The sequence below is a fragment of the Mauremys reevesii genome, linkage group 19 (genome assembly GCF_016161935.1).
Source record: "Mauremys reevesii isolate NIE-2019 linkage group 19, ASM1616193v1, whole genome shotgun sequence".
NCBI classification, from domain to species: Eukaryota; Metazoa; Chordata; order Testudines; family Geoemydidae; genus Mauremys; species Mauremys reevesii.
Window position 1 is genome coordinate 18,626,094 of NC_052641.1, and position 26,376 is coordinate 18,652,469.

The following is a 26,376-nucleotide window of genomic DNA, read 5'->3' on the forward strand; positions in this document are numbered from 1 at the left end:
ACAGCCTCCAGAAATGGTTGGGCTAGCTGGACTCACGCTTTAAAATAATTATTTTTTTTTCTTTGGGATTCCTCCATCCTGCCACCCAGCAGCCCCCTTTTCTCTCCCTATCCCAGCACTGATCCATTCCCTTCAGCTGCATCACCAGTGTCCGGCTTCCTCCTTCGCTCTTTACTGCAAGTTCCTTAACCTTTTAGAGTTTCTTTCCAAGAGAGGAGTTCTTTGCAGCAGCCCAAACTCTGGTCAAGGACAAATTTTTGCAGGGGGGGGAGGGGGGAATCTGGAGAAATCTCTTTAGGTTCTGCTCCCAAACTTGTCTGCAGAGATGCACGTGCCCAGTCCAGCTCTTTTCTTGGGCCAAGAGAACTGTACGGCGATTCCTCTCACAACTAATGCTTGCTTTGTTCCTCAGTTGGGTTCCAGAGGCCTGAGTCCCCACTGGCCATGCCAGTGAAAGGGTTAAGTCAAAGAGAACCCGGGTTTCCTGCATGACAACAGATGCTCATGCTACCATAGGTCAATATTCCTTTCGATTTTGAAGCCTAGCGATCCTCACAGCTCCCCAAATCTCAGTGTTTTAACTCCCCATCCCAGAGCTGAGAACCATAGACTTACGGTGCCTCCCTTCTTCCCTGTTTGTGTCTGCAGCTGTGCAGGAGGAGAGGCAGCGAGGGAAGGACCGAAACGAGAACGAGGTGGAGTCGACAAGTAGCGCCAATGAGGACATGCCCGTGGAGAAGATCCTGGAAGCCGAACTCGCAGTGGAGCCAAAGACCGAGACGTACATTGAGGCAAATATGGGCTTGACTCCTAGCTCGGTAAGGATGCCTGCCCCTTTCCCATGTGCGCTGACACCATCCCGTTTGTGGGAATGCAACGGAGCGAATAGGTGGTAAGGCCTTGAATGCTGTCACCGCAGGACTATGCAGACAGGCATGGTTAAGGGGAAGGGGGGCCCTTGGCATCTCAGGAAAGCTGAGTTCTAGTCCCAGCTCTGCTGCACCCTGTGCAACCTTGGATAAGATGTTTGATTGCCCTGTGCCTCAGTTTCCCCATCTATAAAATGGGAATAACACTTCCTTCCTCCTAGAGGTGTAGTGAAGATAAAACCATTGCATGGGAGGTGCTCAGGTGCTAGTGATGAGGTGCAGTTGGGAGGGTGCACAGAAATTATCTGTATTGTGGGAACACAGCCTGTTATGCTGGACACTACTTAAACAGTGGAGTAAAAGCCTTGCCTTGAAAAACTTGCAATCAACTTAACCCTATAAACACACCCATTGTCACTAAAGTGCAAAAGTATTACAGCGGGAAAACTGAGCTGTAGGTTTTTAAACAGCACAAATTTGAGGATTGTTTGGATCCATTGTTAAATAAATAAATAAATAATATATATATATGGGTGAGGGTTTGGACTTCAAACCCGCTCAGTGTTCTGAGGTGTTTGAATCCAGAGTTGTGGCTCAGCCCCTTCTAAAGGTTAGGACTCTAGTGGAATCCTTTTTAAACAGAAGATGCCCCATAAATAACCCACAGGTGGCCCCACCACTCCCATTAAAGAGCCCTGTTTTGTAAAGAGCATTTTTTTTCTCATTTAGGTGGCTGTTCTCAGCTATAACAACTCTGGCCTTATAGTCTATGAACTCCTGCTCCTCTGAGAATAGCTGCCATATTAGAGGAGGTCACCACCCAGTTTGAGCAAATTTATAATGCATCAGGCTCAGTGGGTGTGGCTAGTGACTTCACCCCAAAACCCTCCCCTTGGTTCTAACCAGGGGAACACTGGGATGCTGGAGGACTGGGAAGTCTCTTAAGTAGAAACAACTGGTTGGAGGGAGGGGAGAAATAGTTGTCATTTAAAATGGGAGCATCTGACCTGAATGGGTTTTTCCTTGGGGGAGGGGATAAGGGCCTTATAAATGGTCCTAACAATTCACAGTCTTGCTGGTAGTGGGGTGGGGGAAGTATAGATTTCTTAGGTCTCTATGCAGCAAAGCTCACAGGGTGGTTTCTGATTATTAGTATTTAACCTGAGTGACAAATTAGAGATCTTTGCTATAATACATTGTCGTTCTGTTACTCCCAATGCCAAACATTCAAAAGTTATGTATCAGGCCCCCAAAATCATATGAAAAGCTGAGCTTTTCATGTACTAACATGACTCCAGCATCTGGAGCATTAAGAACCACATCAAGTCTTGTGAGGTTTGTGGTGAAATCATGAGAGCTGGCAACACTGAGGGTTATGTTTATGTACTATGTGGTGTTAATCATTTTGCCTAATTTTGTTAAGGATTTGAGAGTTCGATTCTGACTCAAGTGACACTGGGTTCATGCTCCACTTAAGAGAATAAAAAACTGCAGGATCAAATAGGGTGGAGGGTGAAAGCTCAGAAAGTAGCTAAGATTAGTGGGGGGAAAGGGCAGAGATTATAAGAAAAAATATAGTAATATATACATACATTGTATATAAACCATCTACTTGAGCCAGTCTAGCAATGTTCTTCTGGTTCCTAATAGAGAACAAAGGTTGCCCTTTAGCTGGGGAAACATGTTTAGTTTTTTAATTAATTTCTCCTCTTGGGGAAGAGAGTTTAAACTGTCAAAAAACCAAAGATTCATGACCTCCTGCTAGTGGTGCACACCCAAACTGAGTGGGGTAGGTTTGGAAAACTTCACGCTCACTGAGCTTGGCCTGCCCCCGATCCTGGCACAGCTGAATGCAGTAAAGAACCACCCGCTCTCAGCATTTAAATGAATCCCTTCTGTGCCACTGGTGCTTTGAGGCCCACTATGCTCAGATCGAATAGATGGGGAGATACAGAGTCTTTTAATCAACTTGCACCATGTCTGCTATACTGCTAAAAAACTAGCTGATAATTCCTTCAGATCTTCTAGGGCAGAGCATAGTAAGGGAGATGTTTGCAGAATGTGTCTGATCTTCCACTAAGAAAGTCTTTTGTCAGTCCACATGTTCTCCCCCATGCCTTCCTCATTGTCTTCTGTAACTGGAAATCCACACTGATGAAGTAGATTTTTACCCCAGATTTAATTGCACCATTTCTCCCAGATCCTTTTCCATTCCTAAAGCCTCTTCCTTCAAGAGGTGGTGCTGGGCGGTGGCAAAAATCTCTGCTTCTCTCTCAGCCCAGAGGTACCTCTGCTTTTAATTGTAAGAAGCGCGGGGAGCATGTCCTAAGTCAAAGTTATTTTGATTTACTCCAAGCCATGCTAATCTGTCTAGAGCACTCAGCAAGATGCCGTCTCTCCGCTCTAAACTTTGAGTTCCCCTCGTAGTTTATTGTGCTTAGCTCTTCTGGACAAGGAACTGTGCCTGTTTTATTTGTGTGAGAAGCCCCAAGCACAGCTATGATGTTTCGTGACATTCAATAGTGCGTGAGCTCTTTGCACCAGCACTACAATGGGACGGTGATAATATGTTGTAATAGCTTATTGTTCTGTAGCCTTTTTCCCTGTGACCCTGATACGCTTTACTGGATATCTATGAGAATCATGAAATAATGCAGCCACTTCTGGGGTGGGGTGTGGCGGCTCTTTCACAGCGCACAGCAACACTACAAAACAACAGGAACTGAGCATAGGATTGGGGAGAGGGAATACCCTGTCTGGTGGCATCTCAGAAAATCACAAATGAAGCTACCAGCATATGAACTGCTGTGTGCGCTGCTGACTTGTATCGGATAGCTCAGTGATGCACCAAACACTGGGCTCAGTTGTACCCACCCAGGTGTTGGATGCCAGGCTTCCGTTCCTGTTCTAAATAAACAGCAGAGCATCTCCATCCCTATCAAACAGTCGGGGCTTCCTCGCAGGGGGGAGCTGGAGATCTGTGCCTCAGTTAATGACGGTGCCTCTGATACTAGACGGCTGTGTCGGTGATCAGGATTAGAAATACCTCAGGGGGAGTTGTCGCCTGAGTTGCGCCGACTTGAAAACAAACCCCAGAGAGGGAGCTAAAATAAATGGCTTCATCTGGCACTGTCTCTCCCCTAGCCTCTTGTAGCAAATTGAAAGCTGGTTCCTGCATAATTCAGCACACATTACAGTGAACAAGGATGTGTGCTGCATCTCAATAGAGGCGGGAGGCTTGTTGAAATGTCCTGTTATTGTCAAGCGGCTTCTGTCAATGATGTGACATTTATAGCAGGTTTAGCAGATGTATGAGATCAGTGGCTAAGCGGTGAGGAGGCTACAGGGTAGATAGAGAGGAGAGTCTGCTTCCCCCCGGGAGAGCTGCTGTGATGGAAAGGCAGACAAATTCAGTACCTAATAGATACAGCGTAAAATACAAGCTGGTTCCCGTTAGCCCAGTGTGTTGGGTCCTTGTGTTGAAGCCCCCACACCTTGATGCATCTGCTCCCAGCACTGCCGCGTGGAATTCTCTGGGAGGATAGAATCAGCTGTGATTCCAGGGACTTTCTCTCAGGCTGTGCCAGACTGGGCTGGCGAAAACAAGGCCTTGTATGAACTAATCCCCTCCTACAGCTTCCCTGCCTATAACCAGATCTTTCCCATCATAGCCTGTGCCTGCAATCCTTGCTCAGGCTGTGGCAATCCTCTCCTCAGGTCTGTGAGGCTCTGTAATCTCCGGGAACTGCCCAATCCTATGTAGACCGGGAAATCTAGGAGGGGGGACCTCAGCATTGCTCTCCAAGCAGACAGCAGGGGTGGAGAATAAGGGAATTTGCTCCATGCATGGCCCACCAGCACCAGAGCCCAAATGATCCATCCTGAGGCAACTGTGAGTGGCTCAGGCTGAATGTGGGCAGACAAGTGAGACCCATGATAGAGCAGGGCTCTGTGTAGGTCTAAGGCCTTAGCTGGCAGGGGCATGTTGGGGAGAGGCCACTCTGGGTTTCCCAGGGATTGAGAGGGAAAACAGAGCAGGTGTGGCCTGTCTCTGCTCAGCTGGCCCAGACCATTGTTGGAGCTGAACGTTGGCTGCAAGGGAGATACTGCAGCAGTTCTGAGCCCGCTGGGTGGCAGGATACAGTGGGATGGAGGAGGGGAATTCTAGCTGTACCAAAACGCTACCTTGATCTGAGCCACCTCTCACATGTTCCTCTTGCCTCTCCCGAGTGGAAGGGCTCTAATGCTGCAGTGACCAAGAAGAGACCTGCCCACGAAAATGCTCAGACCTGTCCGTTGCACGCAAGCTCTGAGAGTTGGGGTTTAAACGGCCACCCTTAAATCACCTGCTCGGAGAGCGATCGCACCCAAGGGTGGCTATTTAGTGACGGTGGGTAGCTGCTAATCGTGACACTGAGCAGGTTTTGTCACTTCACATGGCTCCCAGTTTTAAACGGTCTCGGTTTCCGGTGGCGTGTATTGCAAAACCCTCCTGTGACACTGAGCAGCATGGGGATAAGTTCATCCTGGGGCCTCTCTTGAGGTCTGCACCCAGAGCACCTTCATGCCGGGTGTTCTGGGAGCAGCGCTCTGTCCCCGCTGTAGGTAGCTGATCACCTCCTGCAGCTTGGCGATTAGAGGCCAGCATTAAGGTCTCTCCACTGACTCCTATAACTCAGCAGCACAAAAAGGAGGAATTCTGTCTATCCACTGCTATCCCCTTGTGTCACTGCCTTTCCATTCCTATCAGCTGACAACCCTGTGCCTAGGGCTTCTGCAGTCTAAGTCTCTCCTTGGACGGCCCCCGGGCACCGAAAGGGAAAGCTTATAACTGCGATCGGCGTTATCCCCAGTTGTTCTTATTTGGCATTTGAAGGGAAGGTTTTGAGTGATCGTTTTCTGGAAGATGCTTCCAAGTTCCTCTTTCTCCAGCAGGATCAGGTGCCCGACTGTCCTTTAATTCTGTCATGCCCTGGTGCTTTGCCCTTTACCGTTTACTGCAAGGCCTGGGAATTGCTTGCCATGAGCGAGGAAGGTTCCAAAGACTCTGAGTGGCTTGCTTTTTGGAGGTGGGCCGGGCTGCTATAGCCTTAGCTGCTTCTCATGCTGCAGTGATTAAAATGAGGCCAGTGAATGCCATAGCGGTTCCCAGAACAGAGATCAGAGGTATAATTAAAGCACGATGGATGGGTTATCAGTCTGTGATGGGCCTATGTCTTCTCTCTGTCACCTGTAGCATGCGCTGGGTAGAATCTTGGCCTTGCTGACACTCGCTGTTGTCTCCGAGGGCCTGATCCCTCCAGCAGTGGACCCCTCTGAGGAATTTTAAGCAGAGCCCTGAACTCTGAGTGCAAACCGCACTGCTTTAAAAGAATCACCAACGCCATGTCAAGGCAGCGAGGCCTCGCCGGTAACTCACTCGCGGCTCTTTTTGGGAGGCCTGTTACTTATGGATCCCGGTAACCTACTCAAAAGCAAAGCAAAATGCAATGGCCTTTGCTGGGGTATGGAATTCTTGTAGAATACCAGTTTTAATGCATGCCCCAGTGTAGGCAAACAGATGCCCAGTGGTTCCCCATCAGGCCATGGCTGGTGCCTTTTTAGAGCAGATACATAGTGTCCTATCAGTGTGTGCCCCTGTTAACTCTACCAGGCCCGGACTCCTGGGTTCTATTTCTAATTCAGTTCCTGTCTCGCTGAGTGAGCAAGTCCCTAAGGTCCAGATTTTCATTTTGGGGATGCTTCAATTTTTGGGTGCCCAGCTTGAAACATCTTTTAATTATTCTCAAATTGAACACCCCAAATCTGTGGCCATTTTTGAAAATTGTAGCCGTTCGCCTCTCCTCTGAGTCTCCCACCAGTGAAACAAGGATTGTCCTGCTCTAGTCCCCAAGGTGGGCTGTAAGGCTCGAAGTTGTTGATGTGAGTATAACACTTCGGGACCTCAGGCGAACCGCTCGTATCACAGTCCCTGCTCACCTCAGTCTGCAGACTGTTCTGAATGCTGCAGCATTACCAAGGGGGAAGGAATCAGAAGGTGCCAGATCCTGCACCAGGCTTGGCATAACCATGTTGGGGCTGTAGAGGGTAATCTGAATGTCTCCTGACCTCCCCTCCCAATTCTTGTAAGTCCCAGCAGTCCCTCTTCAGACTGGCATCTCCAAGGCAGAGTGACAGCCCTGCAGGATCCTTCGCAGGAGAGTACTTCTGCCTTTTGGCCTCTAGCCTAGGAAATAGTGCTCTGAGACCTGGGTTCTCTCACGTCCTTTTCCTCGAGAGGAGCAAGAAGAGCGAAAACTCCTAAGCAGAGATTTCCAGCATTTTAGACAGAGCATTAAAACCAAGTCCGCGCCCCTAGCCCTCTCTGCAGGCAGCCGGTGAAGACACTTGGGAGCCTGATCTTGGAGCACTTGCCAAGTGCTTGTTATTTTTTAGTACTGAGGATTTGAGCTGTTGGCTACCTAGGCGAAAAGTTAATGTTTCCTTTGATGCGGCTGTAGACTAACCTAGGCAGGCACTGTGAGTAGCAGCACAGTGGTATCTTTGAAGAGGTTAAGAACAAGGACGTCTAGGTGGCAGAGAACCGGGGGCTTTCTCAGAGCCATATTATGGAATGGGGAAGGGAAGGATATTTTTCAACATTTCAATCTTAGCTCCTTCAAAAATAGGATTTTCTCTGCTTTTCATCCAGCATTTGAATGTTTAATGTGATTTCCGGGTAAAATACAGTCAATGTGAAAACAAAAGGGAAGTATTTGGGTTAGTAACCTCAGAACCTCATTTTTATTTTATTTATTTTTACAATTCTTTCCTTCCCCCCGTCTCCCTTGCAGTGTCTTTACTTTCCCTTTTCAGACTTGTTCACTTGTCTCTGGAGTAGCAACTTGTCTCCCGCACCGCCCAACGTTCCACCTCTTTGAGCGCCCCGTTTTAGGTCAACAATTCCCGTCTTCTCCACTGTGTGGTCTTTAAAACACCATTGTTCCCTTCTTAACAACCGTTCCCTTCCTGTCCCTGTCTGCCAGAATGTCCAGGGGAATACCACAGTGCCGACAGGATATGTTACATCCTCCCTCACCGGTCTTTGGTCCCCTTACAATCATGGGCCAGTTCCCTCGCTTCCCAGATGAAGCTTCTCGTGGCCATTCAGGATTGCCTGTCAACGTGTGATCACTGTTACTCCCCTTGTCAGTGGTAAAAACAAGGCACCAGTTGTCGGATATCCGGTGTGAGCTGTATATTCGTATAGTGAAATCGGTGCAAGAGACTAACCGCACCTGTGTTACATTTCTGCTCTACCTTCATTAATAGGCCTTCTCTATTATTCAGCTACATCACCATGTGTACAACTATATCAATCATACACACAGCTTATATACACTTCTGTCCATTGACAGTGCCCTTGGTGCCATGTACAAGCCCCAGAGGAAGACATCCCTGCCCCAAGGAGCTTATAGCTGAAGGGCTATATCTGGCCACCATCACTCGTACTGGTCTGGATGCAATACCCTTGCTCACATTGGGTAGAACCTTGCTCCACAAACAACCCCACTGATTTTGGTGGGACTAATCGTGGTAGAAATTACCTGTCACCATGAATAAATGGATCTACTGAGTAGTGGTTTAATTTTCAAACAGGGCTTGTTTCATAGTTTTAGAGAGTTTAAGGCCAGAAGGGACCATTAGATCCTCTAGTCTTGCCTCCTGTGTGGCACAGGCCACTAAATGTCACCCAGTTACCCCTCTGTTGAGCCCAAAGACTTTAGTTAGACCAATGCAATTCAGTCCTCAGGAGACTGAACTGTGCGCCACAGGCAGAGAACAGGAGAGACCGAGGTGCCACCAAGCCCTGAGGAATTAAGTGAGACATGCCCAGATGATCCAGCAGGCAATTTACACCCCGCGCTGCAGAGGAAGGTGAAACGCCCCACAGTCCCAGCCCATCTGAACTAGGGAGGGAATTCTTTCCTGATCCCAAAACTGGCCATTAGCATGACAGTGAGCATGTGAGCAAGACACATCAGCCAGGCACCTAGAAAGAGGATTTTCTGTACCATCTCAGAGCACTGGGCCACCTAGCTGGGGTCCCACCTTCAGCTGTGGCCCATCTCTGATGCTTCAGAGAAAGGTGGAAAAAAACCATCACCAGCATACGTCTGACCAGATGTGAATTGAGGAAATTTTCCTTCCTGATCCCTGCATGTGGTTAGTAAGGGTGGCAGAATCTGTCACTAAATAGAAAGCCAGCACCATAGTATGTCTTATTTATAGGCTGCACCAGATTAGTATGATTTTCCCATGAGATCCAATGGTAATATAATTAATTACACATTCTCTGGTTTTGTACACGCAGTTTTAAGGACATCGAGGGACACAGTTATGCTTAATAAAAGGTGCAGCCTCTAAATGGAGCCATACAGTGCTGTGTATGTATAGACAGACTTATATATATATATATATATAAATTTATAGAGGTATGGTAGTGTGTGTGCGCGTGTGTATATAGATGGATTTATACATTCAGAGATGTAAAATAAATAGTCGATGACTTATTTTTTTTCTTACTTTTTCCAGAGGGTTGAATAGTCTCATCCAATTTGTAATCACAATCCCACTTGAGCTGTTAGCAGTTCCTCTAAACAGGGATTTGGTCTGTTTAGGCTGCCTGTCCAACTAACGAGCAGATGGTTCTTGTTATTGGGTAGTATTTCAAAGGGAAGGGGTTTTCTCTTGCTTTAGTGCCCCTATTGTTGTGTTTTATTGAATTATGACATTCTGATGCTTGGAACACGTGAACTGTTCCATCCCCCGCAGGAGGAATCTGGGAGAGGGATTTTTTTTCTTTCCTCTTGGATTGCAATGATTACAAAACCCAAGCAGCACTGGCTAGAGTCGGGTATTGAGAGGTAGCATGATCTCTCTAGTGGATAGGGCTCGGTGCTGGACATCAGGACACCTAGGTTCTGCTCCCGACTATGCTGCTGGCTCGCTTTGCACTTTGCGCTTTGCCTTAACCTTGCGTCATTCTACTGCAGTGTAGTGATCGTGTGAGAGAGCTGATCCTGCTCCTCGGGTCCCTCAGACCGAAAGGATCCATCCCAGCTGCTTGTCTGATCCCTCCTCTTTGTCCTGCGCTACATTGTTGTGCCTCATTCTAAGTCTTCTTTTCTTTGCAGCCCAATGACCCGGTAACCAACATATGCCAAGCGGCAGATAAACAGCTCTTCACCTTGGTGGAATGGGCAAAGAGAATTCCCCATTTTTCAGAACTGCCGTTGGATGACCAGGTCATCTTACTCAGAGCAGGTAAGAGGGATATCCTAGTGAGGGGATATAGGAAGAAGATCTAAACAGGGCTGGTTGGTGTAGGTGGGATGCTCGGCCGAGGACGAATGTTATATTTATAGTTAGCACACTACAATCTGAAGGGCACTAGTCACGTCTGCCTTTTAGTCGCTGCTAATTTATTTGCCAAGAAGGATTTTAAAAGCCCTAAGAAACACGTCACTGAGCCTGCTCCAAAGTGTAGCGCCCGCTGCCAGTCAGCCCGAGAATCACTCCGGTTCATCTTTTCTGAGAGGCAAGCGTATCAGAAGTTGGATGGGTTGCTGAAATCTGAAGAAACCATGTAATATCTTCCTCTCACACAGAGACTTGAAAGAGAACTGGATTTGGGGCTTTGCCAGATTTCACAAAAATAAAATGTGTGATCAAAATTAAAAACAGAAATGCGGGGGAGAATCACCCGTCCTTTCCCACCCACAAAGATAAAAATACAATTCTCCAGGCTCATTCTGAATTGCCTGTCTCTGCAGAGGAACTACTGAGGGCAGGCTAAAAGCAGTGAGCTGTTAAAAAATACCTTCTCCTTCTGTGCAGATTGCAGACCAAATGCTGGAAGGTGTGCACAGAAAATAGAAGGGGTGAGAATCCAAAGCTAAAACTTGACAGGTGCGGGGTTTGGGCATGCAACTGTTTGCATAGCTCTGATTGTCAGATAAGGTAAATATAGCTGATTAAAAAGGTTTTGGCTTGTCATCACAGAATATTTTGCCTGCATATTCAAAGTGGATGGATACATTATCTTATTAAAATTGCCTCCAGCAAATGGCAAAGTTGATATTAAGGAAGAAATTTGAAAAAAAAATACCCTGAAACCCAACCATAACTCATAGCTCTGTACTTCACAATAAAAAAGTGTTACTATGTAGAAAGTCAGAAATCAAAGCTCTGTTTGGTGCACTGGTGAGTTACAGCCCTGCATGGGGTGCTGTTAATGGTTAAAGCACTGGACTGAGACACTGGAGATCTGGGTTCAGTTTCTGGCTCTGTTCCAAGCCAGCTTGGGTGAGTCAAATTTTAGAAGGGCTACTCCAACTTTATAGCACCTCAGCAATGTAGGTTCCATCATTGCTCTGACCTTTAGCATTGTTTTAATGTCTCCTAACCATGTGCCCAAGAGGCAGATTCTACCAAGGAAGGCAAAGTGCCAGGACCTGGAAAAGCAGTGCCAGGAACAACTCCAACAGAGAATCAAAATCCAAGTGTCTCTATCAAGTGGGGCCTCAGATAACCTCCCTAAAGTCTTTTAACTAGTGGCTTTATCTATTATTGAGTGAAGAGAGCGGCCTGCTGAGAACAGCTGCCTATGAAATATTTAAGTATTAAAATTTAGCTAAGAGCATCGGTTGGATTCATCCATGCATCCTCTGTGGCAAAATAAATGGAACTCGCATCTTCTGAGGAGCAGGAGCTAGACGGGCCCTCAATCAGCCGTGTCATGTAATCTTTAATCATTTAAAATCCCCCCTCTTAGAACTTTCTCAAGGGGAAGAAAAAGCCCAAGTTTTTAAACCTGCTTTCATGTTGTTGTTTTTTCCTTTCCAAGTCTGAATTACAGTTGAGATGATTGAGGTAATCTGAGGTGGTCCTGCATCTTAGACAGTGGGCTGGCCAAAGATCTAAGACAGGTTCTCTGTTTGGTATATGGGGCATGAGGGTTTTTTAATGGGACTGAGTGGCTTACTGAGACTTTTAGTGGTGCAGGTTGTTAACCCGCTGGCCTCTTCGCTGTCAGGTGCCTAGGTTGGCGTTACAAGTGAAACCAGCATGGGCAGACTTGGGTTTACTTACAGTGAGAAGAAAGCTAGTCTTGAGGAGAAGGGATGGTCTTGGGATAAAGCCACTAGGATCCAGGAGATCTGGGTTCAGATGTGATCCTAGGATGTATCTGGAGAGAGATGTCCAGTAGAGCTAGGGAAGTAGTAATGCCATTGTACAAGGCACTGGTCAGACCTCATCTGGAATATGGTATAAGTTCTGGTCGCCCGTGTTCAAGAAAGTTGAATTCAAATAGGAACACATTCAGAGGAGGGCCACTAGCACGATCAGGGGAATGGAGGGCTCATCTCACAAGAGGAGACTGAAAGAGCTTGGCTTGTTTAGCCTAGCAAAAAGAAGGCTGAGACAGGACCTGATTGCTCTCTATAAATACATGGTGGAAGAAGAGCTATGTAACAAACAGTGCTGGCACAAGAATAAACGGGGATAAACTAGCCATGAATAAATTTAGGGTGGAAATCAGAAGGTTTCAAACCATCAGAGGAGTAGGGTACTAGAGCAGCCTACAAACAAGGATAGGGAGGACAAGACCCCCAACTCACTCAAGTTTGATAAGTTTATGAACAGGATTATAACCAGCGATTGCCTGCAGTAGTACAGCATTGGACTGGATGACCGAGGAGGTCCTTTCCAATCCCGTGTTCCTAATTTGCAGCTGTTCCACAGACTTCTTGTCTGATGTTGGGTAAACCACATAATCTGTGTGCCTCAGTTCCCCATCTGCAAAATGGGGATGATACGACTTTATTTTTCCCTCTTCTTTGTCTTGTCTGTTTAGATTGTAAGCTCTTTGGAGCAGGGACTGTGTCTGAATATGTGTGTGTACAGTAGTCCGCATAAATGGATACCTCATCTGGGTCGGATCCTCTAGGTGCTAAAGACAAATAAGTAATGCTGTGCTGATTATCTGAAATTTCTCCCTCTTTGAAATAATAATGCAGATGTCGGCTGACCTCACAAAACCGTCACACACACAAAACCTCTCATGCTTGGTGGGAGCACCCCTGGCTTTGAGAGGCCCGGGACTGGAATAGCCTGGTTGGTGCTAGAAGCTGGCCTGGCAGCATTGCAGAGCTGTAGGGGAAAACGGCAAGGACTGGCAGGGTGCGGTTGGATGGGGCTGAGCTGCATTGGCATTGCTGTGTAGGGCCTGCTGAGGACAGGAATAGGGGAAGGGCTGCAAGCCAGCCCTGAATTTCACTAATTGAAGCTGTGTGGAAAATCTGGGTCTGGAATTGCAGAGGATCTGGATGTGACGTGACATAGCTACCTGGAGGAAGCTCACACAACACCTTCCAGCATGATACCAGCAGAAGTTCACACGCAGTTGTAAAGCATGGTTCATGCATATTCCCTATTCCAGCCCCCGTGTCTTGCCCTGGTTCCCTCTTGTGGTATGCAGCGTTGCAAACTCCCTGTAGCTACCAGATCCCTCCCTGGAGTTAGTCATAGAATGTTCTCTTAATTGGGGTGGAAACGTTCTATGGCCGTTTAGAAACAGTGGACTTTATCCCTTGTATGTCATTCTAATGGCATACCTTGCGCATAGCCCGTGATTGCAAAAGTATGTAAATATGACAATCCCTAACCAAGCTACTCACCAGCATACCTGAGCCTAATGCCTATTGCTGATATAAGTATCAGCCACTAGCAGAAGTTGTTTTCTTCATGACGTCTCCCAGAGATGCCTTTTACGGAAGGGGAGTGAGGGAACGGTTAGTAGAGAAGAATTTCTTCTGTGGCGGTCTTGCTTTTCCAGCTTATTGATATGTTGCTGCAGTTCATGCGGGCGCCAACAGAGGGCAGTACACACCTCTCTTTGGAAACGGGCTTGTCTCCTGATTAGCGTGTAAATTACAGTGACTGGAGGTGGAACTAGAATTTGAGTCTCCAGCTTTCACCAATAGGCGGCTCTGTCAGATGAAGGACTCAGATACTTTGCACTTCTCTAGCTCCTTTCACCTGAGAGTCTCAAAGTAATGTACAAACATCAAGTAAGCCTCCCCCTCCTTAGTGAGGTAGGTCGGGGTTGTTAGCCCGATTTTACGGGTGAGGAAACCGAGGCACACAAGATGAAGTGACTTATCCAAGGTCACATCGCAAGTCAATGGCAGAGCCAAACAATTGCATCATGGAGTCCTAGCTCCCAGTTCTACTAGCAGACCCATCTTTTCTTATCCATCTTGGATGTTTCCAATGCACATGTCAGTAGAGCATGTCAAGAGATTCCGGAATTTTGATATTTTGATGAAAATTTGAATGTGGAAATTTGGGATTTTTTTTTTTTATGAAATCCCCCCTACACACACACACACACACACACACACACACACACACACACACACACATATTTTTTAACCAGCTGTAGCTGTCCCCTTAGTATCTAAGCACAGAAGGTATAATATATATACCTTCACAGATGCCTGACTTCCAGTGACAACTTCTAATAAGACAACCACCTACACTATAAAGAAATAAAGCAACATGGAATACATTATTTATTTGTGTTGGAATAATGTCTGGTGGCCCCAGTTATGGACCCGGGCCCCATTGCTCTGTACAAACACAGAGCAAAGAGATGGTACCTGCCCTGAAGAGCTTTGCAGGCTAAGCAGAGAACCAAAACAGACAATATCCCCAACGGTTCTCAGAAGCACACATTTGAGGGCTGGTCTACACTACGGGGGGAAATCGATTTAAGATACGCAACTTCAGCTACGTGAATAACGTAGCTGAAGTCGAAGTATCTTAAATCGAATTACCTACCGTCCTTACGGCGCAGGATCGATGTCCGCAGCTCCCCATGTCGACTCCGCTACCGCCGTTCGGGTTGGTGGAGTTCCGGAGTTGACAGGAGCTCATTTCTCATCTGACGCGATATATCGATCCCCGAGAAATCGATTGCTTCCCGCCGATATGGCGGGTAGTGAAGACGTACCCTGAATCACAGGCTCTTAGCTCCTTTGCATGCTTATTCCTTGGAAACAACGTTAGTAGTAGCTCCTTATTGGACACGTGTCATGGGTATTAGGCCACATTAGGTATGTGTAGTTACACACACATACACAGGCCAATTGCTGTCCGCACAGAGAGACTTGGGGGAGGGGAATGATTTGCTCCAATGCTAGCATTGTGTTTGTAGAGGAGATGGCCTCTGTTACCTAACGTTGGCAATAGATTTTTTTAATCTATTTACTGCTTCTTCCCATATTTTCCCCTCCAAGAACCAGGAAAGGGATCTTTCCATAGAATGTTTGGCATCTAACTCAGGAGCCCTGCAAGAGGGGTGGATACCAAAGAAAAGCAGGCAGGGCGGGGCCAAGACCTGTTCTGCAATGACCCCTCCTCAACTCTTGGAGCAGGCTAGTGCCTGGGATTCCTAAAGCTGTAGGGGAGCCATGGGTATTAACCGTCATCCTTCGTTGTCTCTTCTCTCCAGGCTGGAATGAGCTCCTAATCGCCTCCTTCTCCCACCGTTCCATAGCTGTGAAAGATGGGATCCTCCTGGCCACCGGCCTCCATGTGCATCGGAACAGCGCTCACAGCGCAGGAGTCGGCGCCATCTTTGATAGGTGGGGGGCTGACGCCAGATGTTGTGGAAGGGGTCTAGGCTGAGGTGCATTGGCAGAGCTGAGGGTGGGGAAGACTGGAATAGCAGTGAGTGCCGCAGGTCAGGGCTAAGGTTTGTTGGCGGAGCTGTGACATGGGGGTTTGGTTTGAGGGGATGGGACCGATGGCCAGGATTGAGATGTATTGGCCATGCTATGCATATGGAAACTTGCCATCCATGTCAGTCCAGGCTGCAACCTCAAGTCTCTCCTTTTAAGCGCACAGAAACGTCCAGCCCAGAATAATTTGTGAGCGCCTCACCCAAAGCAAATTAATACATCGTTCATGGGGGCCAGCTGGCTCTAATGCCATGAAGAGGATGCTTGTTTATTGTGCTTTTCATCTTTAATTGGACCAAAATATTTGATTTTCACTCTGAACAACATAAAAGCACCAAAAATACCCAGCTGGCGCCACGCTCCTGGTCTTAGGGTGCATTTAATCCACTGCTTTGGCAAAGCATTTTAACTTGAGACTTCCCTACTGTCTGACCCAGTTATTACTCAGAACACCACTCACATTGTGACTGCATCATCTGCCCTTGATAATTCTCAGAGATAGCTGGATTGCGACCAAGGGACTGCTCATTATCTTTGCCTCATTCAGTCCCTCTTCTGAACTGGGTGACAAGATTCATTTCCTGTGAGATCACAGGAGTGGGATCCTGACTTCACTGCAGGATCTCACAGGAAAAGCTGGGCAAATACACTTGCAACAAGAGAAAAGGGAATAATAAAAATTGCCAGCAGACGAAATTGCTTTTTGGATACCTAGCTTTTTACTTTTTAGCCTTTCTCCAGTGTTAGAGTCCCTTACTAAACTCGCTCCGAAGCTAGTCTTTATGGTCCTCACTATGTCTCTCAGGAACCATAGGCACCCAGCTTGGATTATGTTTGTGCAACAGGAGAATGGGAGAGGGAGCAGGGGGGAAAATCTTCAGCTGGTACATATTGGCACTGTTCCATTGGCTTCAACAGACCTACTCCAGATGACATCAGTTGAGGGGCTGGCCCAGAGTTTGGTTTTTTTCATGCTGATCCCAAGGGATTTTTGTCTCCCTGCAGAGTACTGACAGAACTCGTGTCAAAAATGCGAGACATGCAGATGGACAAGACGGAGCTGGGCTGCCTGCGAGCCATTGTCCTCTTCAACCCTGGTACATTCAGCTGCTCTGTCTTAATGTCCCAATTCAGGCTTGGCTGGGGCTCTGTTCTTTTGGCTCTTTCTTTTATTGACTGTAAAATGCTGTTGTAAATAACTCTAGGCACCAGATACAGTGAGAGGCAGGTGAAAGAGAGGAGAAAGAAAATCAAAGGGGAGCTCCAGGGATGGGAGTGTGTGATGCTATAAATATGCCTGTTTACCCTATCAGTGTATTGGGTGCGGTTCCTCCTTCCATCTAGGGCTGGTGTATGTAATGCCTAGAGAAATAGCCATAATCACCTCTTAAATCTCCCCATTCTAAAGTGAATATAATATTTCATTGTCAGACTAAGGGGCAAGATATTAGGATTCTCTTGTAGGCGCAGGCTAACTAGGAATTGAGCTTAGCACAGCACAAAAGCCAGCTGATATCACTTCTTCGGAAGATTGCTTGGACCATATGTAGACACAAGGGTTTTCCTAGTTGCGTCCAACAGGCCAGATTCTCAGGTGGTATTAATGGGCACTGCTGAACTGATCTTCATGGAGTCCTGCACCATTTTATGCCTGCAGACTGACAAAGGCAAAATTATCGGAGATTTCAGAAGTCAAAGTTGTTCTGTTATCTCCCAACAGGTGCAAAAGTGGATCGAAACTAGAGAACTACTTTGTAGCTGCCTTCTAAAAAAGGATGTCTCCAAGGCAAAACCAAAATGGTGGCCAGTATTAATTACTCTTGATTTCATATAGTGCCCAACACTCTAGCGAACTTAGTAACTGGATCCATGTGAAACGCTCGTTTAGCAGCTGGATAGGGAGTATGATAGAACCCCGCACTAGGCCATAACTGTGGGATTTTGTGAGAACCAGCACCACACACACACACACACACACACACACACACACACACAGCTCATCAGATTAAGATGACTTATCCCTAACAAAACAAGTCTGAGGATGGCATTTCTCCATGTAACACTTCACTAGCTGTGTGTTCCAGCAAACCTTGCTGATCGTTGTTGTTGGTTTCTCATTAATCATCAATTATTTGGGAATGACCATGTCTGGCAAAAGAAGAAAATCGTGGAGAGGTTCCCATGACACATTTGCTCAAGGAGATCATTGGATTGATATCCCCTTGGGAGTCCTTTCACCCTTCCAGAAAATGGACAAGGGTCCAGATTTGTAAAAGCATTTAGCCATTGCTTCACTCAGCATTGCAAAGTGTGACTGAGTTAGGAGCCTCAGTCTCATTGCAAGTCAATAGGATTTAGGCTCCTAAATACTTAAGTCGTGTTTGAAAAGGAGATTTAGGCTTCCAAGTCACTTAGGTCTTGCTGTGCAGAAGGCGTGGGATTGTCCGAGGATCAGCTGGGGAATGTAAATGCTGACCAAGTCCCATTGGGAGCATTTGGGCAAAACCACAAGACAGTGGCTTGGGGGAGTTTAAAGCTTTTTGATGAGGGCTCGTAATCGCTGGAGTGAACCAAAGTGCTGGATTTGGAGTGGGGAGGATAGAACCTTAGTCAGGCAAAGCCAATCCGACAGCTGATTATCTGTCCAGCAGCCATCGTCAGACACACAATCGCTTGAGCGCTCCCAGAACCCACTGAACTGATGCACAAAGTGGCTGGGATTCAGACTGCAGGCTCTAGGGATGAATACGGCAGCACAGCATGGTAGATAAATGGAAGGGGATAAACCCAAATCTGAGATTAGTCAGCATAACTGGATTTGTCCGAGTAGGAAATATTTGAGTGTAACTCTGCCATGTTATTTTTTTTTAAAACCCTTTCAAGATATTTTAATTTACTTTTGCAATCCAGATCGGTAGCCGCCAGAAGCTGCCACCCACCGATGGCAGTTCAGTGACCTGCATGAAATGAGATCGGTGGGCTCAGACCAGTTCCCTTGTGTCCACATTGCAAAAACCACTAGCACCATAGCTGGTGCTACCTGTCCCCCTTGTTGGCAGCCTCTGCCAGGAGGCCAAGGCTTAAAATGGCCCCGGTCCTCTCTTGTCCCCTAACTACAGGGTTAATGTCACGTTAGGGTTGAGGCCCATGGCTCAGGGGATTGACGGATAATGCGGAGAATCTGTTGCTTGCTGCTTCCCATCCAGGCCAGCTCTGGAGCAGCTGAACCTTATTGCTGTTTAGTTAGGGCAATCGAAATCCAATTCCTGGTGGGCAAAATCCACCAGCAGTCGTACCGCCAGCCCCTTTAATGGCAGTCTCAGCAAAGAGGCCAGGGATTAAATCAAGGTGGAGACCAAACTCCCCCTCTGGCTTGTAGAGAGGTGGCAGGGTTGACACGAGTTCTGTATCTGTCCTGAGGATGTAATGATCTCGCTAGCTCCAGAGCTGTTCTTTGTAGCTCTTTCTTACAGGGGATTAATTGGTAGGAACAATAGATGGCCTCCTAACTCCCCTCCCCACTCCTCCCTCGCAGCGTAAAAGCAGGCATAGCTGGCTGATGAAGGCCATCAGTTCCTGTGTCCATCCCATGTCTAGTTCCCTGGCTCGCTCTCTTCATCCAGCTAGCTGGTTTCCTGGGCCGGAAGGGGACGCTGATTTCCCAAACAGGGAGAGGCGCTCCACAATTGCCTGACTTGAGTTCTGTTGCTTGTGAAAGAAGCTGGGGAATGAAAGCACTATCAAGCCAGGTCCCCATCCCCATCCCCTGCAGCACACTGCTCCTCTGAGCTGTACCACAGCCATGGGGTGGGGGGAGAGACTCCATTCTAGGATTGACAGAGCAATTCAGTCTCCATTTCCATTCTGCTCTCGGCCTTTGTGCTGAGCCAGCCAACAACCCAACTGCTGGGAACTAAACTGAGATAAACACCTTCCCCCATCAGTCCTGACTCATTTCCCAGAGGGCACCAAACAGTCCTCTCCAATTAGGTGCCCCTGAAGTGCTGTTCAGTCACCACCAAACTAGGCCAGAATCAAACCAGTGACCAGAGACATCCACTCCCCTTAGCTGGCCATTAGGGGATGGCTCTGGATGTACACGGCCCACCAGTCGATACTCCTCACTCGCCTATTGTCTCCATCCTGGAAATGTCCAACATGCTCCAAAATGTGCCTTCGTCTCGGCTAAGGGTCCTTGTTGTGTTTCAGACTCGAAAGGACTCTCCAACCCCGCCGAGGTGGAGGCTTTGCGTGAGAAGGTGTATGCGTCCCTAGAGGCATACTGCAAACACAAATACCCCGACCAGCCTGGAAGGTGAGTGTCTGAGCGTGGATGCCTGCCATGGGCAGGCTTGGCACCGAGCTCCTGTTCTTTGCTACTAGACGAGACCTGTCCGCAGTGCCACCCAAAAGCTGCTCCTAGGGAAGGGTTCCAAGAAGCGCCTCCTCCCCATTCCAAGTAATAACAACACTAGGCCCTGACTGTAGGCCAGGGTAGACAACCTATGGCACACGTGCCGAAGGCGGCACACAAGCTGATTTTCAGCGGCACTCACACTGCCCAGGTCCTGGCCACCGGTCCGGGGGGCTCTGCATTTTAATTTAATTTTAAATGAAGCCTCTTAAACATTTTAAAAACCTTATTTACTTTACATACAACAATAGTTTGGTTATATATTATAGACTTATAGAAAGAGATCTTCTAAAAACGTTAAAATGTATAAGTGGCACTTGAAACCTTAGATCAGAGTGAATAAATGAAGACTCGGCCCACCACTTCTGAAAGGTTGCCAACCCCTGCTATAGGCAGTGCTTTTTGTCTGGGGCGCGCAGACCCTTTACAAGCCTTAAGATTTGCAATAATCGTCTAGGTAGGTAATGTTAACCTTCTATAGATGAGTAAATGGAGACCGAGAGCTACACTTCCCTGCTGGTTTAGGTGGAGGCAACACGATTGAAGCAAAACCATTAATTTTTGCCCTGCCCGATCAATGGAGCCTCACAAGCCCCCCGATTCTGAAGTGCAGAAGTGTCACCAGCCCCATTTTACTGAACGGCCAATGGAGGCAGAGAGAAGTGATCCAACTTGCACAAGGTCACGCAGCAAGTCAGTGCCGGGAATAGAACCGTTGGGTTCCTTCTGGTCCCCTGCTTTAGCCACTAGAAACATATATAGCAATGGGATGAGTGCACCCCAGGGGAAACCACCAAGAATAAACCACGGAAAAACAAGACACACACAAAATTAATTTTCAGTGGCACGTGAGCATCACGGCTGGGAAGCAAAAGCCTCAGTTGAAGCTCCTCCTTTCTCTCTCTCTCTCCCCCCCCCCACACCCCCTTCAGCTGGGAACAGGAGGAGAAAGACAATGCTTTTTGCTTCCATTCCCATTCCAGAATGGTGCATTTTCCACACAGCTTGGAGTTGGCAACTTTTTAACTATGAAGACTGTCAGAAAAAATGAATGAAGATGCTGTGAATTGTGTGTGTTGTTGTACAAAGTTATAAGGAATGCGTATATCTGTAAAAACGGCAACATAGTTTAGAAATTTCTCATCTTCTCATCTGGGCTCTTCTTTTCTTTCTTTTCTGAAAAAAAAAAAAAAAAAAACCAGTTACACATTTTGAATTGATTTTGAACAATTTTGAGCCACACAGCAAACCCAGAGCTCTGCTGCTCTCAATAGACTTCTAGATAGAAGTTAAAATCAAAAAGTCCGCTCTGTGCTCTGTGGGCTGATGCTCAGTGATGTGATCTGGTCTAAAGATGCCTCCAAAAGTAGTAGCTAGTAGTGCAAGCATTGACAACCTACCAAGCATTATGTCTGATACCCTAACCTTACCCTACACCTACAGACATGGGGACCCTCTCTGGTGCTGGGTAGGCAGGAGGCAAGGCTCAGGGCTGAACCTGTAATCAAGCAATGTTTGTAAGATTGTCAGAATGGGCTTAAAAACAGTGTGAATATTATTACCGGCTTTGTTTGGTTTGGAGGATGGTGGGGGGTGGGTTGGTGACCTTGGAGAACAGGACAAGAAAGGTTGGTTGAAGCCTAGAAAACCACATGCAACGCATCTAAGTTTTGGATCCTCTCGCCAGCTCTGAAGCCAACTCAGGTTCATGTAAATGTCACCTTTTAAGCAAACTTGTCCCCAATTTTGACTGAACTTTGTAGTAATTTTCAAAAGATCTCAACTCCCATCTGGGCTCAAAATAAGTGGCCAGCCACAATGGGAGCTGCCTTTGAAAATCAGGCCCTCTTCCTCAGCAATGGACTGACCCAAACCCCCAGATGCAAATGTCTCTGTCTTTGGAGGGGTGTGTAAAATCCACGTTGAACTTTCCAGCCTGTGCTCATCACTACTCCTTTGTTTGCACCTCAGATCTGGGCAGACTTCATGGAAGCGGGGTGGGATTCAGAGTTGCAACCAGTTTAGTTTCTGGATTCATTGGAACCTGAGACTTGGGAGGTGTGAGCCTACCTGGATCAAAACCAAAGCAAATGTTCTCAGAAAACCGTTCCAAAACCCATGAAGATCTGAATGGCTTTGACACAGCTCAACTAAGGTGTGAGGACTCCACTAGAGATCTCTCTACTCTGAGGACTACGCTAGTGATCACCATGAAATGGAAGAAAATACTCAGTGCATCATGTGACCGTTACCATAGTCCAGTGGACGGGAATCCTGGGTTCTATTCCTGGCAACATCACTGACTTGTGTGACACTGAACAAGTCACCTAATCTCTTTGTGCCTCCCATTTTCCATCAGTAATGGGGACAGGGATACCATCCTTCGCAAACAGCTGTGAAAGCAACAAACACAGAGCTCTAACTAAGTGCGGGGTATAATTATCATTAAGTTGTGACATGCCTTGCCACCAAGTGGTATAATTGAAAGTAGGGAGCTGAATAGGTTTTCCAAAATGGATTAGACAGTTACAGGAATTAAGACTTCGCAGTTACACAAAAGCTAGGTTCAAACATACAAGGGGTCTCCATCTCCATGCTCCATGCTTGGAGGATTGGGCTAAAAGAAATCAGAGTCCTGCACTTAGGATGGAAAAATCCCATGCACTGCTACAGAGTGGGGACTGACTGACTGGGAACGGCAGTTCTGCAGAAAAGGACCTGGGGATTACAGTGGACGAGAAGCTGGATATGAGACAACAGTGTGCCCTTGTTGCCAAGAAGGCTAACGGCATAGTGGGCTGCATTAGTAGGAGTGTTGCCAGCAGATCAAGGGAAGTGATTACTCCCCTCTATTCGGCACTGGTGAGGCCACATCTGGAGTATTGCATCCAGTTTTGGGCCCCCAACCACAGAAAGGATGTGGACAAATTGGAGAGAGTCCAGCAGAGGGCAACGAAAATGATGAGAGGGCTGGGGCACATGACTTATGAGGAGAGGCTGAGGGAACTGGGGTTATTTAGTCTGCAGAAGAGAAGAGTGAGGGGGGATTTGATAGCAGCCTTCAACTACCTGAAAGGGGGGGTCCAAAGAGGATGGAGCTCGGCTGTTCTCAGTGGTGGCAGATGACAGAACCAGGAGCAATGGTCTCAAGTTGCAGTGGGGGAGGTATAGGTTGGATATTAGGAAACAGGCATCCGATGAAGTGGGTATTCACCCACGAAAGCTCATGCTCCAAAACGTCTGTTAGTTGATAAGGTGCCACAAGACTCTTTGCTGCTTTTACAGATCCAGACTAACACGGCTACCCCTCTGATAGGAAACACTATTTCACTAGGAGGGTGGTGAAGCACTGGAATGGGTTACCTAGGGAAGTAGTGGGATCTCCATCCATAGAGGCTTTTAAGGCCTGGCTTGACAAAGCCCTGGCTGAGATGATTTAGTTGGGGTTGGTCCTGCTTTGAGCAGGGGGTTAGACTAGATACCTCCTGATAAATAAATAAAATGACACAACATGATCCCCATTTGGGGTCAGGAAGAAATTCCTCCCCTGGTAGAACAATGGACAGTTGAGTTCTCTGTGGGCAATTTACTGGATCATCCCTCAGTAGGCACTGCCAGAGACTAGACCGTCCATTGGTGAGGTTCAGATGCCCTTCCTGCAAGACTATGAATAAATATTGTACTCTAGGAACTGGGCTCACAAGAATAGTGTAAATGCTCGTGCACCAAATAAGCTACTCCTGCAAAACAGCCAGGCTAAGGGAAACATTCCCAGGCCAAACATAACTGAGTCTGTGCTGCTCTAGCAGGGAGGGCTTGGTGTGTACGTGACATGAAGCAGCCTCATGTGATCAGCTCCCTTCTCTCCTGGCCCAGCCCCAGCCCTGGTGCATTGCGCTGTGGGCTGGTTATCTCACGGTTAAATGTATCCGAAGGCTGCAACCATCATCTGGTTTGGTTTAGAGTGAAACTTCCTGGATGGGATGGCAGGACTGATCTGTTTTTTCTGGCCCTTGTCCCACTGCTCTTTCCAGCTCAGCAAATACACACACACACTCACATATATATATATACATAAGAGCACACAGTTCCCCCCCCCAGCGCCCCCACGCATACTCCTTTTCGCTGGCCCAGATCCAGCCTTGAAATTCCGTTGCTTATTTTGAAGCCCCTGCTTGCATGGGGACACGAAAAATAAATAAATAAAGACGTTCTCTATTATTAATGGGAATTTTTAAAAAACATTTGTCCAAAGCGCTGCGGTCGTTAGTGGGGTGGGGGGAGGGGGAGCCAGACGAGCTGGGCGGAGATCTCATGGAGCTGCTCTGGGGGTGGAGGTGGGGAAGGGTGTCTGGAGAGACAGTTCTGCATCTGAGCCCTGTGCAATTCCTAACTCATTTGGCCTGAGCCCATTATCCCAAACGAACAGGAATTGCGAGTACGTCGCATAGTTTGCCCTGAGGTCCAAACCCACATTGTATTGAGGAGCCACATCGCAGCTACCCCAGCTAAAAGGAGCTCCTGGCCTCCTCTCTTCACTGGTGCCTGGAATGAATTCCCCACCAGCTGGCCACTCTCCACCGGACTCTAGATTAAGGGCAGGCAGAGCACAGCCTTCCCCGGAGCTGCTAGCCAGCCTTGTGGGGTCTCTCACATCCAGGGTTTTGCCAAAAATCACCAGGGCCAGTCTGTCCCTCACTGCTGGGGAGCTTTTGAGGCCACAGAGCCAGCTCCTTAAACCTGTGATGCTGCTCCGGCTTTGCGTGTCCCTCAGTGCCAAACGCTGTTTCTCCCGTGTTTTGAAAGACTTTCCCATGGAGCATCAAAGCCCATGTATGTGAATGCAGCACTCGTTGCTTGTCAGCAAGTTTTTTAAAGCATTGTAGGTGCAACAAGAAAAGCGCCTCTGCTGGGCTGAGCGGAGGGAGAGAGCTCCTTTTACCCGGTGGATAAAGTAGATGAGCAGCTCCCAAAACCCCAGCCAAAGAGAAGTGGGAGCTGCTCACCCAACCCAGCGAGAGGAGGAGGGGCTGTGTTTTGACACCTGCCCTGGCACAGACAGTGGAGTCTTTGCCTGACTCCAACTTCAACCCCCTGCTTGAGAAGATGCTGCCATCTTCCATTTGATTCACCCCAGGTATAGTGCCCCTCAACCCACATTTCTGCTTTGCCAGCGGGTCCCAAAGGCTTAGAGCAGTGGAAGCAGGGTACCTGCCTGGGGATATCTGTGAAGAGTGACGTGTGGCACTGCTGTCTGTTGTCCGTTACTGTGTTACTGTAGTAAAGGGATGCAGTCAGGCTGCTGTCTAGTCAGTTTCATGAAATGAGTAAAAAGTCACTCCAGCCCCCCTGGCTGGTTTTTGTGGTTTTACAGTCACATTTTCCTATTTCCAAAGGGGAAAAAAAGGAGGGGGCCAGATGCTGAGCTGTTGTCTTCACTGAACTGGTGCCTGCCCCTGGCCCAATATGTTTCTTCTCTCTTGTGCTATTGTGTAAGACTCACACAACCAATACAGGAAAATGACTTCAATGGCTTTACACAAAGTGCTGCCAAATGCGAACCCAACAACCCAGAGGGCGAGATTCCCTCTACCCCCTTTTATATCTGGTAACCACAGACTCTTGTCATTGTTTACCTTGACTGCATGTCCCGCAAGAGAGAGCCAGTTGGTAACTTCTCAGTGTAATGAGTGTAGGGGGGATTTAGCCACGTGTTTTCCAGTAACTAGAGAGAAGTCCATCCCAAAGGGCGAGCTGTGCTCAGACTAGACCCATCTCTACCAGGAACGTGCGCAGGAGCCATGCGAGCGCTCCCTTCCTTGCTGCACCGCACCTCTGACGCCGACAGACAACGCCAGCTGAGTGTGAGGTGTCTAACCATGTTCTCTTCTTCACTCTTGCAGGTTTGCAAAACTCTTGCTTCGCCTCCCTGCCCTCCGATCCATTGGCCTGAAATGCCTGGAGCACCTGTTCTTCTTCAAGCTAATAGGAGACACGCCCATCGACACCTTCTTGATGGAGATGCTGGAAGCACCCCACCAAATGACTTAGAGAATCCTGGCTGGGTCAGTCCCTTCACCCAGCAGGGGCCTCAGCCGCCTCCTCCCACTTCTACTCTTCCTCCTCCCTCTCCCCGGTGCCGGAGACCCCGTCCGATCTTCTCCGTCTGACCCAGGGTGACACCCCGCCGCCCCTTGCCTCCTCGTCACGCTGACCTCTGCTCATTTTGTCACCGCTGCGTCGAAGGAGCTGACGATTGTTTTACTGTTTTAGATGTAGAGAAGTGGGATGTAGCGTTTCGAAA

The 26,376-nt window shown here is 47.7% G+C and overlaps 1 protein-coding gene across 3 annotated transcripts in view; it reads left to right on the plus strand.

Moving 5' to 3' along the window:
* RXRA (retinoid X receptor alpha) overlaps positions 1-26,123 on the plus strand; it is a 211,324-nt gene extending 185,201 nt beyond the window's left edge. For all 3 annotated transcript variants that reach the window (XM_039506652.1, XM_039506653.1, XM_039506654.1), the window contains 6 exons: positions 649-818; positions 10,046-10,175; positions 15,430-15,562; positions 16,664-16,755; positions 19,868-19,973; positions 25,976-26,123. In XM_039506652.1, the coding sequence (XP_039362586.1) occupies positions 649-818; positions 10,046-10,175; positions 15,430-15,562; positions 16,664-16,755; positions 19,868-19,973; positions 25,976-26,123 (779 nt within the window). The remainder of the gene's footprint in view (positions 1-648; positions 819-10,045; positions 10,176-15,429; positions 15,563-16,663; positions 16,756-19,867; positions 19,974-25,975) is intronic.
* The last annotated feature ends 253 nt before the right edge of the window (positions 26,124-26,376 follow it).